Source organism: Dipodomys ordii, unplaced genomic scaffold (assembly GCF_000151885.1).
Source record: "Dipodomys ordii isolate 6190 unplaced genomic scaffold, Dord_2.0 Scaffold117, whole genome shotgun sequence".
NCBI classification, from domain to species: Eukaryota; Metazoa; Chordata; class Mammalia; order Rodentia; family Heteromyidae; genus Dipodomys; species Dipodomys ordii.
This window is the reverse complement of record NW_012267333.1, coordinates 2,533,166-2,545,211: the sequence shown is the minus strand read 5'-3', so window position 1 is coordinate 2,545,211 and position 12,046 is coordinate 2,533,166. Positions and strand designations below refer to the sequence as shown.

The 12,046-nt window shown below is 36.9% G+C and overlaps 1 protein-coding gene across 1 annotated transcript; it reads left to right on the top strand.

The window, feature by feature from the left end:
• Positions 1-9,090: 9,090 nt before the first annotated feature.
• LOC105995301 (olfactory receptor 5AN1) lies at positions 9,091-10,053 on the top strand. The gene has a single exon (XM_013029008.1). The coding sequence runs from the start codon at positions 9,091-9,093 to the stop codon at positions 10,051-10,053; it is 963 nt and encodes a 320-aa protein (XP_012884462.1).
• Positions 10,054-12,046: the final 1,993 nt, after the last annotated feature.

Here is a 12,046-nt window from a genome sequence, read left to right as displayed (position 1 = left end):
TATCCTATGTCTATATTGTAGTGGCCATCAGGAAGATCACTTCCACTAAAGGCAGGGCCAAGGCCTTCAACACCTGTGCGTCTCACCTGACAGCTGTTTCCTTCTTTTACACCTCCAGTATCTTTGTCTATTTGAGTTCCAGCTCTGGTGCATCCTCTAGCTTTGACAGATTTGCATCAGTATGCTACACCGTGGTGATTCCCACGTTGAACCCCTTGATTTACAGTCTCAGGAACAAGGAGATCAAAGATTCTCTAAAGAGGTTGCAAAAGAAGACTTGCTACTTCGGTCACCGATTGTGAGATTGCTGGTAGATTGATCCTGTCAGAATCATCCTAACCCACAATCATACACACATGACAAGTACACAACAAAATTCCTATTGACTTAGGAAAAAGGCTCAATATGATAAAGAGTATATGATAATATCTACCAGTATCTGACTCGGTGCCATGAAATATTCTTTTTGTAGCTTCTTGGTTCCCTATTATAGCCATGGGCATTTGTAAAACAGCAAAGTTTACAAACTTGTTTGTTCCTTTCACTGCTGAGATTGAAGAATGCTTGATCTTAATAATTAATTCCTAAAAAATTTAGAAGAGTTTCCCCAGGATCCAGAAAACTTGCCTCTGAAATGTTCTGGTGCATCATACAAAAGACCTTGTGGTAATCCTTGCTAATTCCTTATTTCTGAGCAGGTGGGAAGAACATACAGAAAAACTAATTGTTTTAATAAATAGATTGATTCAATGTCTTCTTTTTTTACTTGAGCTACTTCATTTTGAATAAAATAATTAAAGCTCTTTTCTTTTGAGTCATTGCCACAACAGAACCACAGCTGTTCTGTTGCTGTTTCGAACACGTTTTGGACTTATATTAATTTGAGTGAGTATGGTCTAATACTCTGGGCACATAACAGTTTAAACATCATATATTTAGAGTCCTGTGCTCTGATTTTTCACCTTAATCTCATCACAACTTACTGAATAAAGTAAGAAACCAATGACTAAGCCTTTATATAGCCACTCTCATAAATATAACTTAATTTTAATAGCTAGAGATATATAAAGAAACTTTATGAGAGCTTTCATTATCTTGAGTTTGGGTATTGGAGAGAAGAACAGTAGATTCCCAACAAATTAAGGGATGGTTAGCACCGATAAATGTATTAGTTACCTAGAAGCACAAATAGGCTTTAATGGATTCTCGTCTCAATGTATAATGACCTATTGGACTGATAGCACTCATATTATGTGGATGAATATAATATATCAGAGTATGTGTTCTAAATGAATTTTAAAAGACATTACTGAAAAAATTTTACCACAAAAACTGTGAGAAATTAATATTTCCCGATTGGTTTAAGGACATTTATTTTCATTATTCAGTTTTTATGTCCCCCAAAGCTATGAGAATGACGCAAAAACCTGCAACTAAACTCATACACAAAGTAAGAAGTTAAATGCTTTTTTCTCAAACCATGAAAAAAAGACAAGGATGTCCAACATCACTATTTCTATTCAAAATAGTACTGGAAGGAAATATCCATAAGCACACAGGAAGACATTAAATGTTCTCTGTATACTGATAATGTGATTTAGATATTAAAAGTCTTCATCATTACACAAACAACTCACACACTTAGAATGAAGCCTACAAAGTTTCAGATTACAAAACTCAAAAATAAACATTTGTAGCATTACATTACATTAACAATGAATGACGTTAAAATTTAAGAAAAAATAATACATTAATAAAAATTATAGCCTTAAATTATTCATAAATATAAATATAACTACTGAGATGGTTATTGAAGACTGTAAGGTCTTAGTGAAAGAAGATATAGAGCCAGGGCAAGAGAGAATATCAGAGATGTTCTACATTTGACTCCATCAATGGAAAGAGTCAAGGTAGCCGGGAGAACCTATTCTCTGGTAACATAAAGACAAGAGAATCATCAGAACCATGGCAGAGGTGACAGGCCTGCGAAACAGAGAAACTGAAAGTTAGCAGACTTAGTAAAAGGTCTACTAACTGGCATATATACACAATGGAATTCTATTCATCCATTCAAACGAATGATATTGTACCATCCATAAGGAAATGGAAAAATGTGGGGGGAAATCGTATTAAGCAAAATAAGCCAGACCCAGAGAAACATAGGCTGTATGGTTTTTCTTTTTTGTGATAGCTAAAGTGTGCCTATAAATCTACAAGTAAACACAATGGATATTAAGAGAAAAATATACTGGGACATGGTAAATTATACAGGTCTCTAGGCATTCACACACAATGAGACCAAAGGAGGATATTCTCAGGAGAGGATCACAAAGGCACAATAGTTATGTGCATTTGATCATATAAAATTATGTTTAAGCTGGGCACCAGTGGCTCACGCCTGTAATCCTAGCTACTGAGGAGGCTAAGATCTGAGGATCACGGTTCAAAGCCAGCCCAGGCAGGAAAGTCCATAAAACTCTTATCTCCAATAAACCACCAGAAAACCAGAAGTGGCGCTATAGCTCAAGTGGTAGAGTGCTCACCTTGAGCTGAAGAGCTGAGGGACAGCGTTCATGCCCAGAGTTCAAGTCCCACGACTGACCTAAAAAAAAAAAATTATGCTTATCAAAATGAAGTCCAAAAAGTGTAAACAAGAAGTTTTTTTCTTTGTTGTTGTTTTTGTAGTCTTTTCCTTTTGTCTTTTTTGTCTGTTTATCTGTCTTTGGGGAGCAAGTAAGAGAGGGTACAGAAAAGTTTAAACAAAGGGTGAAGAGATGCAGCAGTGGTACTCACAGGACACTATGTGGAAAATGAACTATACAACTTGTAGGTGGGGACAGGAGGGAAAGATTGAGAAAGAATGAGAGAAGGGGTGACATTATCCAAAATGAAATATAATCTTTATTTCACTTATATAACTGTAATGCCTTATACATCGCCTTTAGAAAAACAATAAAAATGCAGAAGAACAAAAAGAAAGTTATCAGCCTTAGAATGAGTCTACAGCTCCACACTGTGGACTGGGGAGACTGTATAAATGGGAGCCAGCTGGGCTCTCAGATGACAATGCTTCTTATGATCAGAAATGGCTCCTAGTACACAAAGAAGCTTTTAACATTTGAAGGCAGCCTTGAAACACTTACTGATCATTGACTAGTCTTACCCTCAGCCCACTCAAATGGTCAACCTGCACAGTAGGACCACCTCCAGCTAATTTCCTTCTCTCTGAGCAGGACACAAGATCAGACCTAAAGTCCTCAGACTGCAGAAACATGTTTGGCTACTAAGACAACACAAGCCCAGTGGTAAGAAAACACAACTACCACTCTCTTTAAATTGAGAATATTGATGGGCACTGGTGGCTCGTGCCTCTAATCCTAGCTACTCAAGAAGCTGAGATCTGAGGATCCAGGTTCAAAGTTAGCCCAGGCAGAAAAGTCAAGGAGACTCTTATCTCCAATCCATCAGCCACAAGCTGAAGGCTGGCTGTGGCTCAAGTGGTAGAGTGCTAGCCCTGAGCACAAAAAGAGCAAGGACAGCTCCCGTCCTTGAGTTGAAGCTAGGAACTAGCAAAAAAAAGGGGGGGGGGGAGAGAGAATATTTCAATTGAGGAAATACAGTCCTTGAAACCTTACAATCAATTACTTGATCTCAGACATGTAAATAACCAAGAGTAGACACAGGAAACATGAAGAAGGCAAGAGATTGTTCCAAAAATCAACAGTTGCACAGTATTATACTCTAAGAATAGCAAAGTGTTTAAAACTCCACACAAAAAATAAGTGTAAAAATAATGGATGAAATTAAAACTGGCATATGTACAAGCCCAAATGAATCCCCAAAATATACAAATGAACTGAATGAAATAAGGACAAATACATATATATAGATTTATATATGTGTATCTACATATATATATATTATTTGATAAATACAGACAAGAACCACATGATCATCTCATAAAGGCACAAAATGCCTTTGATTATGATAAAATCTCTGAAGAAGCAAGGAACAGGAGAAATATATCTTAGCATAATAAAGGCTATTTATGACAGACCAGCAGTCAACAGTGTATTGAACAGTTTAAAAAACTGTAGCCAGCCAGGAGCTGGTAGCTCACACCTATAATCCTAGCTACTCAGGGGCTGAAATATAAGGATCATAGTTTGAAGCCAGCCTGGGCAAGAAAGTCCATGAGACTCTTTTCTCCAATTAACCACCCAAAAAAAGCCAGAAGTAGAGCTGTGACTCAAGTGGTAGAACACTAGCCTTGAGCACAAAAGTTCAGGGACAGTGCCCAGGCCCTGAGTTCAAGCTCCAGGACTGGCATTCTCAGAGAGAGAGAGAGAGAGAGAGAGAAACTGTAATTAATTCCTCTAAAAATAAGGAAAATGATTATCACTGTTTCCAGAATTATTCACTATAGTGCTGGAAATAATAGCCAGAACAATAAAACAAGAGAAAAATATAAAAAATAATACAAATGGGAAAGGGTGGAGACAAGCTATCCTTATTTGAAGATGATATTATCCTATATTTGAAGGGTCCTGGAGTTTCCACCATCATCTCCTAAAATTGATAAATACCTTTGACAAAGTAGCTGGATACAAAATAAACACAAAATAAGTCCATAGCTTTTCTTTCTGCCAATAAACAGATAGAGAAGGAACTCAAGAAAACAAATCCATTTGCAATATCCTTTTTTTTTTTGTCCGTCATGGGGCTTGAACTCTGGGCTTGGGCATTGTCCTGGCGCTCTTCAGCTCAAGGCGAGTGCTCTACCGCTTGAGCCACAGCGCCACTTCCTGCAACGTCCTTTAAAAAAAAATTCTAGGCATAAACCTAATCAAGGCAGTGAAGAACCTCTATCATGAAACTACAAAACAATAACAAAGGGAACAATTATGACGGAAATTTCTATTAAACAGCAAATTAACACAATCTGATGCCGAAGGAATTTATTGGAAGAAATCTCCTTGAAAATTAAACAGAACAGTTAAGAAATGTTAACATTAGATGCTCAGTGATATGGAAAACAGAACAAGAAATCCAATAATCTTTGCCAGCTATTTTCTTTCTCATGAATTTACATGAATAAAAACTTGCTGGGTTGCTAGAAAACATGACAGCTAGATCCGGAAGAGAGGATGCTGCTCCCAGTGTGAGAAGATTCTTGTTCCTTGCCATTCGGTCTGAACTCTTAGAGCTCTGCCTTCCTTGATTGTTTCTGATATGAAAAAGAGAAAATAATTTCCCCAAATATTACTTCATGATCCTAATCCCCATTTGGTTCCCTATTCATCATAACCATTCCATGAGTTCAAGTCACGCTTCCTTGTAAGAGAGGTCCTCACTTTACAAACCATGAAGAGTTTGCAGGCAATTGAGAAGTCTATAGAACTCTGTTACAGCAAGGTGATGCATGGTTGCTGGACAGCGGTTGCTGGTCCAATATCTGAAAAGTTGTCTACACCATTAGCCTCGTTTTATATGTGAGCTACTGTGATATTCAAACTTTGATTCTGTAAACTTTGAATGGCTTTCTGAGTCTTGTCTGGGCAGAATCACCCTCTTTTTCTATCAGAGAGTTGAGAGAATTTTACCAACATATCCCACATATACTCTCTTAACTTTGCAAAACCTGCAATAGGAAAATATGACATGAAAAATGATGACATGATGCTTATTTGAAATTTTCTGCTAGTTACAGAGGTCAATTTACATAGCCCAATGTCCACTCAAATTTAATGCCATAACCTCAGCAGTCATAATCAGGATAAGTTATGACTCTACTAAGTTATAATTCGTGTATACTTTAATGCCTTGATTTTCTGAATTAGCCCTAAGGAATTATAAACTGTCCAACTTACAGGACTACTGTACTCAATCAGATCATTCATACCAGCTATTTTAAGAAATGTAGAAATGGACATATATGTCTATGTGTGTATTGTGTGTAATGAAAGTTTGTAAGCAAGTAAGTATATGTACATGTATAATTTAATATCATGAAGCTCTGTTGCAAACTAATTGGTCCATCCTGGGGAAATCTCTTAATGTGTCTGACTTGGAAACAGAATTTAGGAATACATCCCAATGCCCTTATACAAGCCCCAAACCTTTCAAGGTCAGTAAGGAAATTACAATCCTGAGATCATGGTAGGACCAGAGGGAAGTACAGAATTGTTCCACATGGCAAAGCAAAGCAGGAAATCAGCAGGGAACAACTCCATGACAACTACACCAGAGAATAAGTATCTGCTAGGTTTTTTTCTCCCTTTAATTGGCTTTTTTTCTTTCACCTCTGCTTCCTGCAGCACATTTAAGAGCACCACTAATGTGGTCACCTCTCCTGTTGTGAGGGGACAGCTATGTTTGCAGCCAACAGCACAAAACACAAGAGCAGATCTACTTAGAAATTTTCTCTAGAAAAAGACATAGGTATTTTGTCTTTAACAAAGACTGTCTTCTTACAAGATGTGTGCAAAGGTTAGAGGGCAAAACTTATCATAGTAGACTCTGGGCCAGCTGAAGATCACCGTGATTTTTGTAATAGGATCCATACAGAACAGGAATTATGAAAAGCAGTCTCTCATTCTTCATTTCTTTTCTTCCTTTCCCTCTCATGCCCTGCACCTAGGGTTCTTTCTCTTCTTTTTTCCCTCCTTGCTCAAATTCTCTGACACGCATTGAGTTGCTTGTTTTTAAAATTATATTTTTATGATCATTAAGTAGTGGTACAAGGGAGTCGAGTAGAATATTTTTATGATCTTTAATTAGCATCAATTAGTTGTACAAGGGATTTTATTTGCACATGTCCATATATGCATATAATGTACCTTAATCAAGTGTACCCCCTAGTAAACTAAAATAATCTTAAAACCAAAAGTTTGCAGGTATTACTCTGGAATTACATCTGGAAATTTACATTTGAAGGATACCTGTGGAAGTAGGTATAATAATCATCTAAATCCAAATGATACATGCCAACATATCTTGACCGGTTTTAAAGTCAGTAATTAATTACTGTGGTTTAAATCATAATGCATTGTGTTTCAGAAGAATTACCTAAGATCAACATAGTCTTATCTTTGGTTCTCTATTGTCTTCCTCCTTGGATCCTTTTAATTTCCTTTTTTGCTCTTCAGGATCTGTTTTTGGAATAATAATTAATTTTATTTTCATTTAAACATGGAGCTTGATTCATGATTCTGCATACTAAAATTAAATGGGGTTTAACATATACTCATGAACAATTTTATTCACCTTTTAAAATTATTTCAAACAACTCCACATTTTCATTTTTCATGAACCTCAGCTTCCGGAAACAGGAACCAAACAATACACATATTGGAGGTGCACTCGGGGCACAGACATGTTCATCTAAATATCCTCTTTATGTTGATTTTTTTATTGTGAAAATACCATACAGAGGGGTTACAATTAAATGAGCAAGGTAATGAGTGCATTTCTTATCAAGCATTGTTGTCTCCTCCTTTGTTTAAGCTGATTTTACTTTTATTGCTCATTGAGCAACATGCTCAGCCTTGCCTGATTTTGTACCTTGTGAATCTTCTCAAATTGACTGTATCTTGGAAAAGGAATTGGAATGAAACTTGATTAGCTATATCCGTCTAGTATCATGTCTATTGTGTTTACATCAGACAATTTTTCTTCTCCAATTGTCTTGAAAGACATAAGGTGAAAAAATAGTGAATATATTCAGAACTTTGTCCATTTTCTTCTAGCTTGCCAAATGGTATGAGATAAACACTGAGGATCAATTTTACTAAAAATAAAAAAATATTTCACTCTTTTAGGAAAGGTGGGTTACAATTAATACATTTTACCATGGTTGCCTGTGTCTCTAGAATGCATTGGAACAGTGATGAGTTTCTTTGCTACTAGAGGATCATTGGAGGATAATCGGTTTGTTGAATTCACCAGCTGTATCAGTGTCTGAGAGATGCCATCTGCTGCAGGTAGAGGTTCTGAAATGTTTTCATTAAATCTAACTCATCCTGGATAGAGATTCTGAGAAGTTGAATTAGCAATATCTTTTCTAAAAGAAAATATAGACCATGATGCTCACTGACTTTGTCACAGTAATTACTATATCTTTGGGTTAATTACCTCGCCTTAAAATGTAAATGTTAGGCCATTAAAATTGGAGGGGGGGAAACCAATCCTTCCCAATAAACTAGTTCAAGAACTAACATGTTTTCCTTGAGAAAACATTGGAATCATTTTGCTTGTATTTGGTAACCAAGAAGAAGCATACATGTATACATAATGTACTTTGATGATATTTGTCTACTCTATTGCTCTTTTTTATTCATTTGCCCTATTTCTTCTCCTTCTAGCTCCCTGAACTTTCCCTAGCTTCCACAAATTAGAGAAAACCTGTCACACTGCATTATGTACATAGATAACATTTTTATATCTATGCATCTGACCATGGGCAAAAGGGTTGATTCCTGGTTTGGGTATTTGAATTATTCCATAATAAATTGGGTATGCACATAACTCTACAGTGAACTTCAATTCTTTAGCGGGCATTCCCAAAATGGTGTGACTAGATCATATAGTAATTCCATTTATAAATTTCATTTATTATCCTTAAGTAATTGTACAAAAGAAAGGTATCAATTCAATGTATCAGTTTTTAACACATTGATCTCATCCACAGTGGTTGAATTATTCATATTTCCACCAAAAGTTAGTGAGAATTCTTTTTTCTCACATCTTGCCAGGATTTGTTATTATTTATCTTCTGGATGATGGTCACCCTGACTGCTGTGTGGTAGAATTTCAAAGTGGTTGAAAATGTGAAGCCTTTATTCATGTATGTCGTGACCATGTTACTTCTCATAAAATTCCATAAATTATTTGGAACCATGAACCGGACAGATCCTTGTTGAAACTTGAGGAGGGAAGCAGAGATTTACCATAAAAGTAAAATATAGTATTTCTCTTCTCCAGAGTTCATTGGAGGAAAAGAGATAAATTTTTAAATGCTAATGCTGCAATTGTACCTGAATCAACAATGCATTCTCTTGTCTCCTTTCTCCTATCAGGAACACCAAGGCAATGATTGGGGCAGGAAATCTTACAGAGATCACCCAATTCCTCCTCCTGGGATTCACAGATTTTCCCAGGATCCTAGTACTGCTCTTTGTGACATTCCTGCTCATCTACATTACAACACTGACCTGGAACTTGTCCCTCATTGTGCTAATCAGGATGGATTCCCACCTCCATACACCCATGTATTTCTTCCTCAGTAATCTGTCCTTCATAGATCTCTGCTACATCACCTCCACAGTCCCCAAGATGCTCTCCAACTTCTTCCAGGAGCGGCAGATGATCAGCTATGTGAGTTGCTTTGTTCAGTACTTCTTCTTTTCAACCCTGGGCCTGAGTGAATCTTGTCTCATGACAGCCATGGCTTATGACCGGTATGCTGCCATCTGCAAACCACTGCTCTACTCATCCATCATGTCTCCCACCCTCTGTGCTCACATGGTGTTGGGAACTTACACAGCTGGACTCACTGGTTCTTTTTCCCAATTGTGTGCTTTGCTTCAGCTCCACTTCTGTGGGCCTAATGTCATCAGGCACTTCTTCTGCGACATGCCCCAGCTGTTACATCTATCCTGCACTGACACCTTCTTTGTACAAGTACTGACTGCTGTGTTGATAATGGTATATGGGATAGCAAATGTCCTAGCTATCATCCTATCCTATGTCTATATTGTAGTGGCCATCAGGAAGATCACTTCCACTAAAGGCAGGGCCAAGGCCTTCAACACCTGTGTGTCTCACCTGACAGCTGTTTCCTTCTTTTACGCCTCCAGTATCTTTGTCTATCTGAGTTCCAGCTCTGGTGCATCCTCTAGCTTTGACAGATTTGCATCAGTATTCTACACAGTGGTGATTCCCATGTTGAACCCCTTGATTTACAGTCTCAGGAACAAGGAGATCAAAGACGCCGTTAAGAGATTACAGAAGAAAGCATGCTTCTATGAAAGTCATAGATTGGGAGATTTCTAATAGATTGTTTCTGCCAGAATCATCTTACCCCATAAAAAAATATGGTCAAAACTAGAACATTGGAATGAGAACAATGACCCCCAGGGGATGGAGAAATTTTTATTTGTGCTTGTGTGAAAGACCTCAGCCTTTCTTTGTTCTTAAATTATTATGAAACCACCTAGTAGTTGAGATTACAAATTAACCCATGGATTCTTACAGGAATTCTAAAAAGTCTTTAAAATGTTGACTCTCATTGTAAAACATACCCCAAAAATGGGAAACAACATAGTAATATGGTTAAGATGTCAGACTTTGAGGTTTGCTCTTAAATTTAGTTGTCTCAGTACCCTAACTTCATGAAGCTTGATTCGTGTATTACAAATTGAGAACAATGGGTTCTTGAACTATATGGAAATGTGTGCACAAATGCTCAACACGTGATCTGGTACATTATAATTGCTGACGAGGTATTGGTTATTATCATTGACTGCAGACAAATAGTCATGATGAGCTCCATGCCTGTGTATAGAGATTTGCAAGTGCTACTAGCTTTTTCTCCCCTCCAACCCCTGCTTCCTTTTTCAACATCAGCCTGGTAGAGAGTTGGGCATCATTGCCTTCAGCCAGGTGTAGGTATAGACCAAATGTCTATGCAGGTCGGACCACCTAGAACAATGAATGCATGCCACATTGGCCTTTTTCTGTTCAGTTACCTTGTCTTGGAGTATATTCAGTCTACTCAGCATCAAAAGAATGAGCTTTAATCTAGAGAAAGCTTCAATACTTGCTTCTGAGATTCTATTGGAAGTATAATTCTTGTACACAAAACTAACCAGGTAAGGATCACTAGTAGTTGTATCACTGATAATACCCATAAGCTATGCTACACAAACTAAAAGATCCTTACCTAATATCAGAATGAGTCTGGGAAAGTAGCCAAAACTTTCAAGTCTCTTTTTGAAATATTTTTATCTTCAAGTAGCCATACAAAGAAGCTTCCATCCAACAAAGCAGTTTGTGAATCCAGTTGGTCTTGATCAATGTAACCTCTTTCAACAACTTTACCCATCCCCTCCAAAACTATCTCTTCCCTCCATTTTCTTAAATTTTGTAGGATATACATTGAATTTTTTTACTGCATTTTCCCCTCTTTTCATTCATTTTCCCCCTTCCCTTACCTTCCCTAACCCTTTCAAGTACCCTTTTCCTGGTGTTCATTCGTTGAACTATAATTTTTGACTTTTTAAGGAATTATACTTTTTGACTTTTTAACATGAATAATTAGAAAGGATTTAAACTTTCAGATATTAATAAGTATTGATAATTTATTGTTGTATAATAAGAGACATGCTTTAAAAAAGAAGGAGACATTTCAGAAATAAATTTAAGTATTGGCAATAACAAATTTTACATATAATAAAAGTTGTATTTCAAGTTAATAGGGAAAAGACAGACATTTCAATAAATGATCTGTGTGACCTTATTCACTTTGGGCAAAAGAATTAGCAGGAATGTAAAAGGTATTTCTGAAGCATAACACCAAAACAGAGTATAAGATAAAAATATTAAAAAATAAAATAATTTAAACCTTGGTTCTGACAGAACAAAACTCCAGTTAAAACAAACTGGAACACAATTATAAACTAGTAAAAATAGTAACAAGTCATTTTTAAAGGACAATGTAGTAATGACTTTGAAATACAAAACATCTTAAAAATAAACCACTGGGAATACAAAATGGTTATAACTTCTGGAGGAAATTTTTCTCTGCTTTTTCTTTTCTTTTTTTTTGGGGGGTCTGGTCATGGGGCCTGAACTCTGGGCCTGAGCACTGTCCCTCAGCTCTTCATCTCAAGGCTAGCGCTCTACCACTTGAGCCACAGTGCCACTTCCAGCTTTTTTCTTTTTGCTTATGTGGTGCTAAAGAATCGAACCCAGGGCCTCAAGCATGCAAGACAAGCTCTCTACCACTAAGCCATCTTCCCAGCCCCTCTCTGCTTTTTCTATCTCC

Bases quoted from the DNA above. Each gene is read 5' to 3' on its own strand.
- LOC105995301 (XM_013029008.1), top strand. From the start codon at position 9,091: ATGATTGGGGCAGGAAATCTTACAGAGATCACCCAATTCCTCCTCCTG.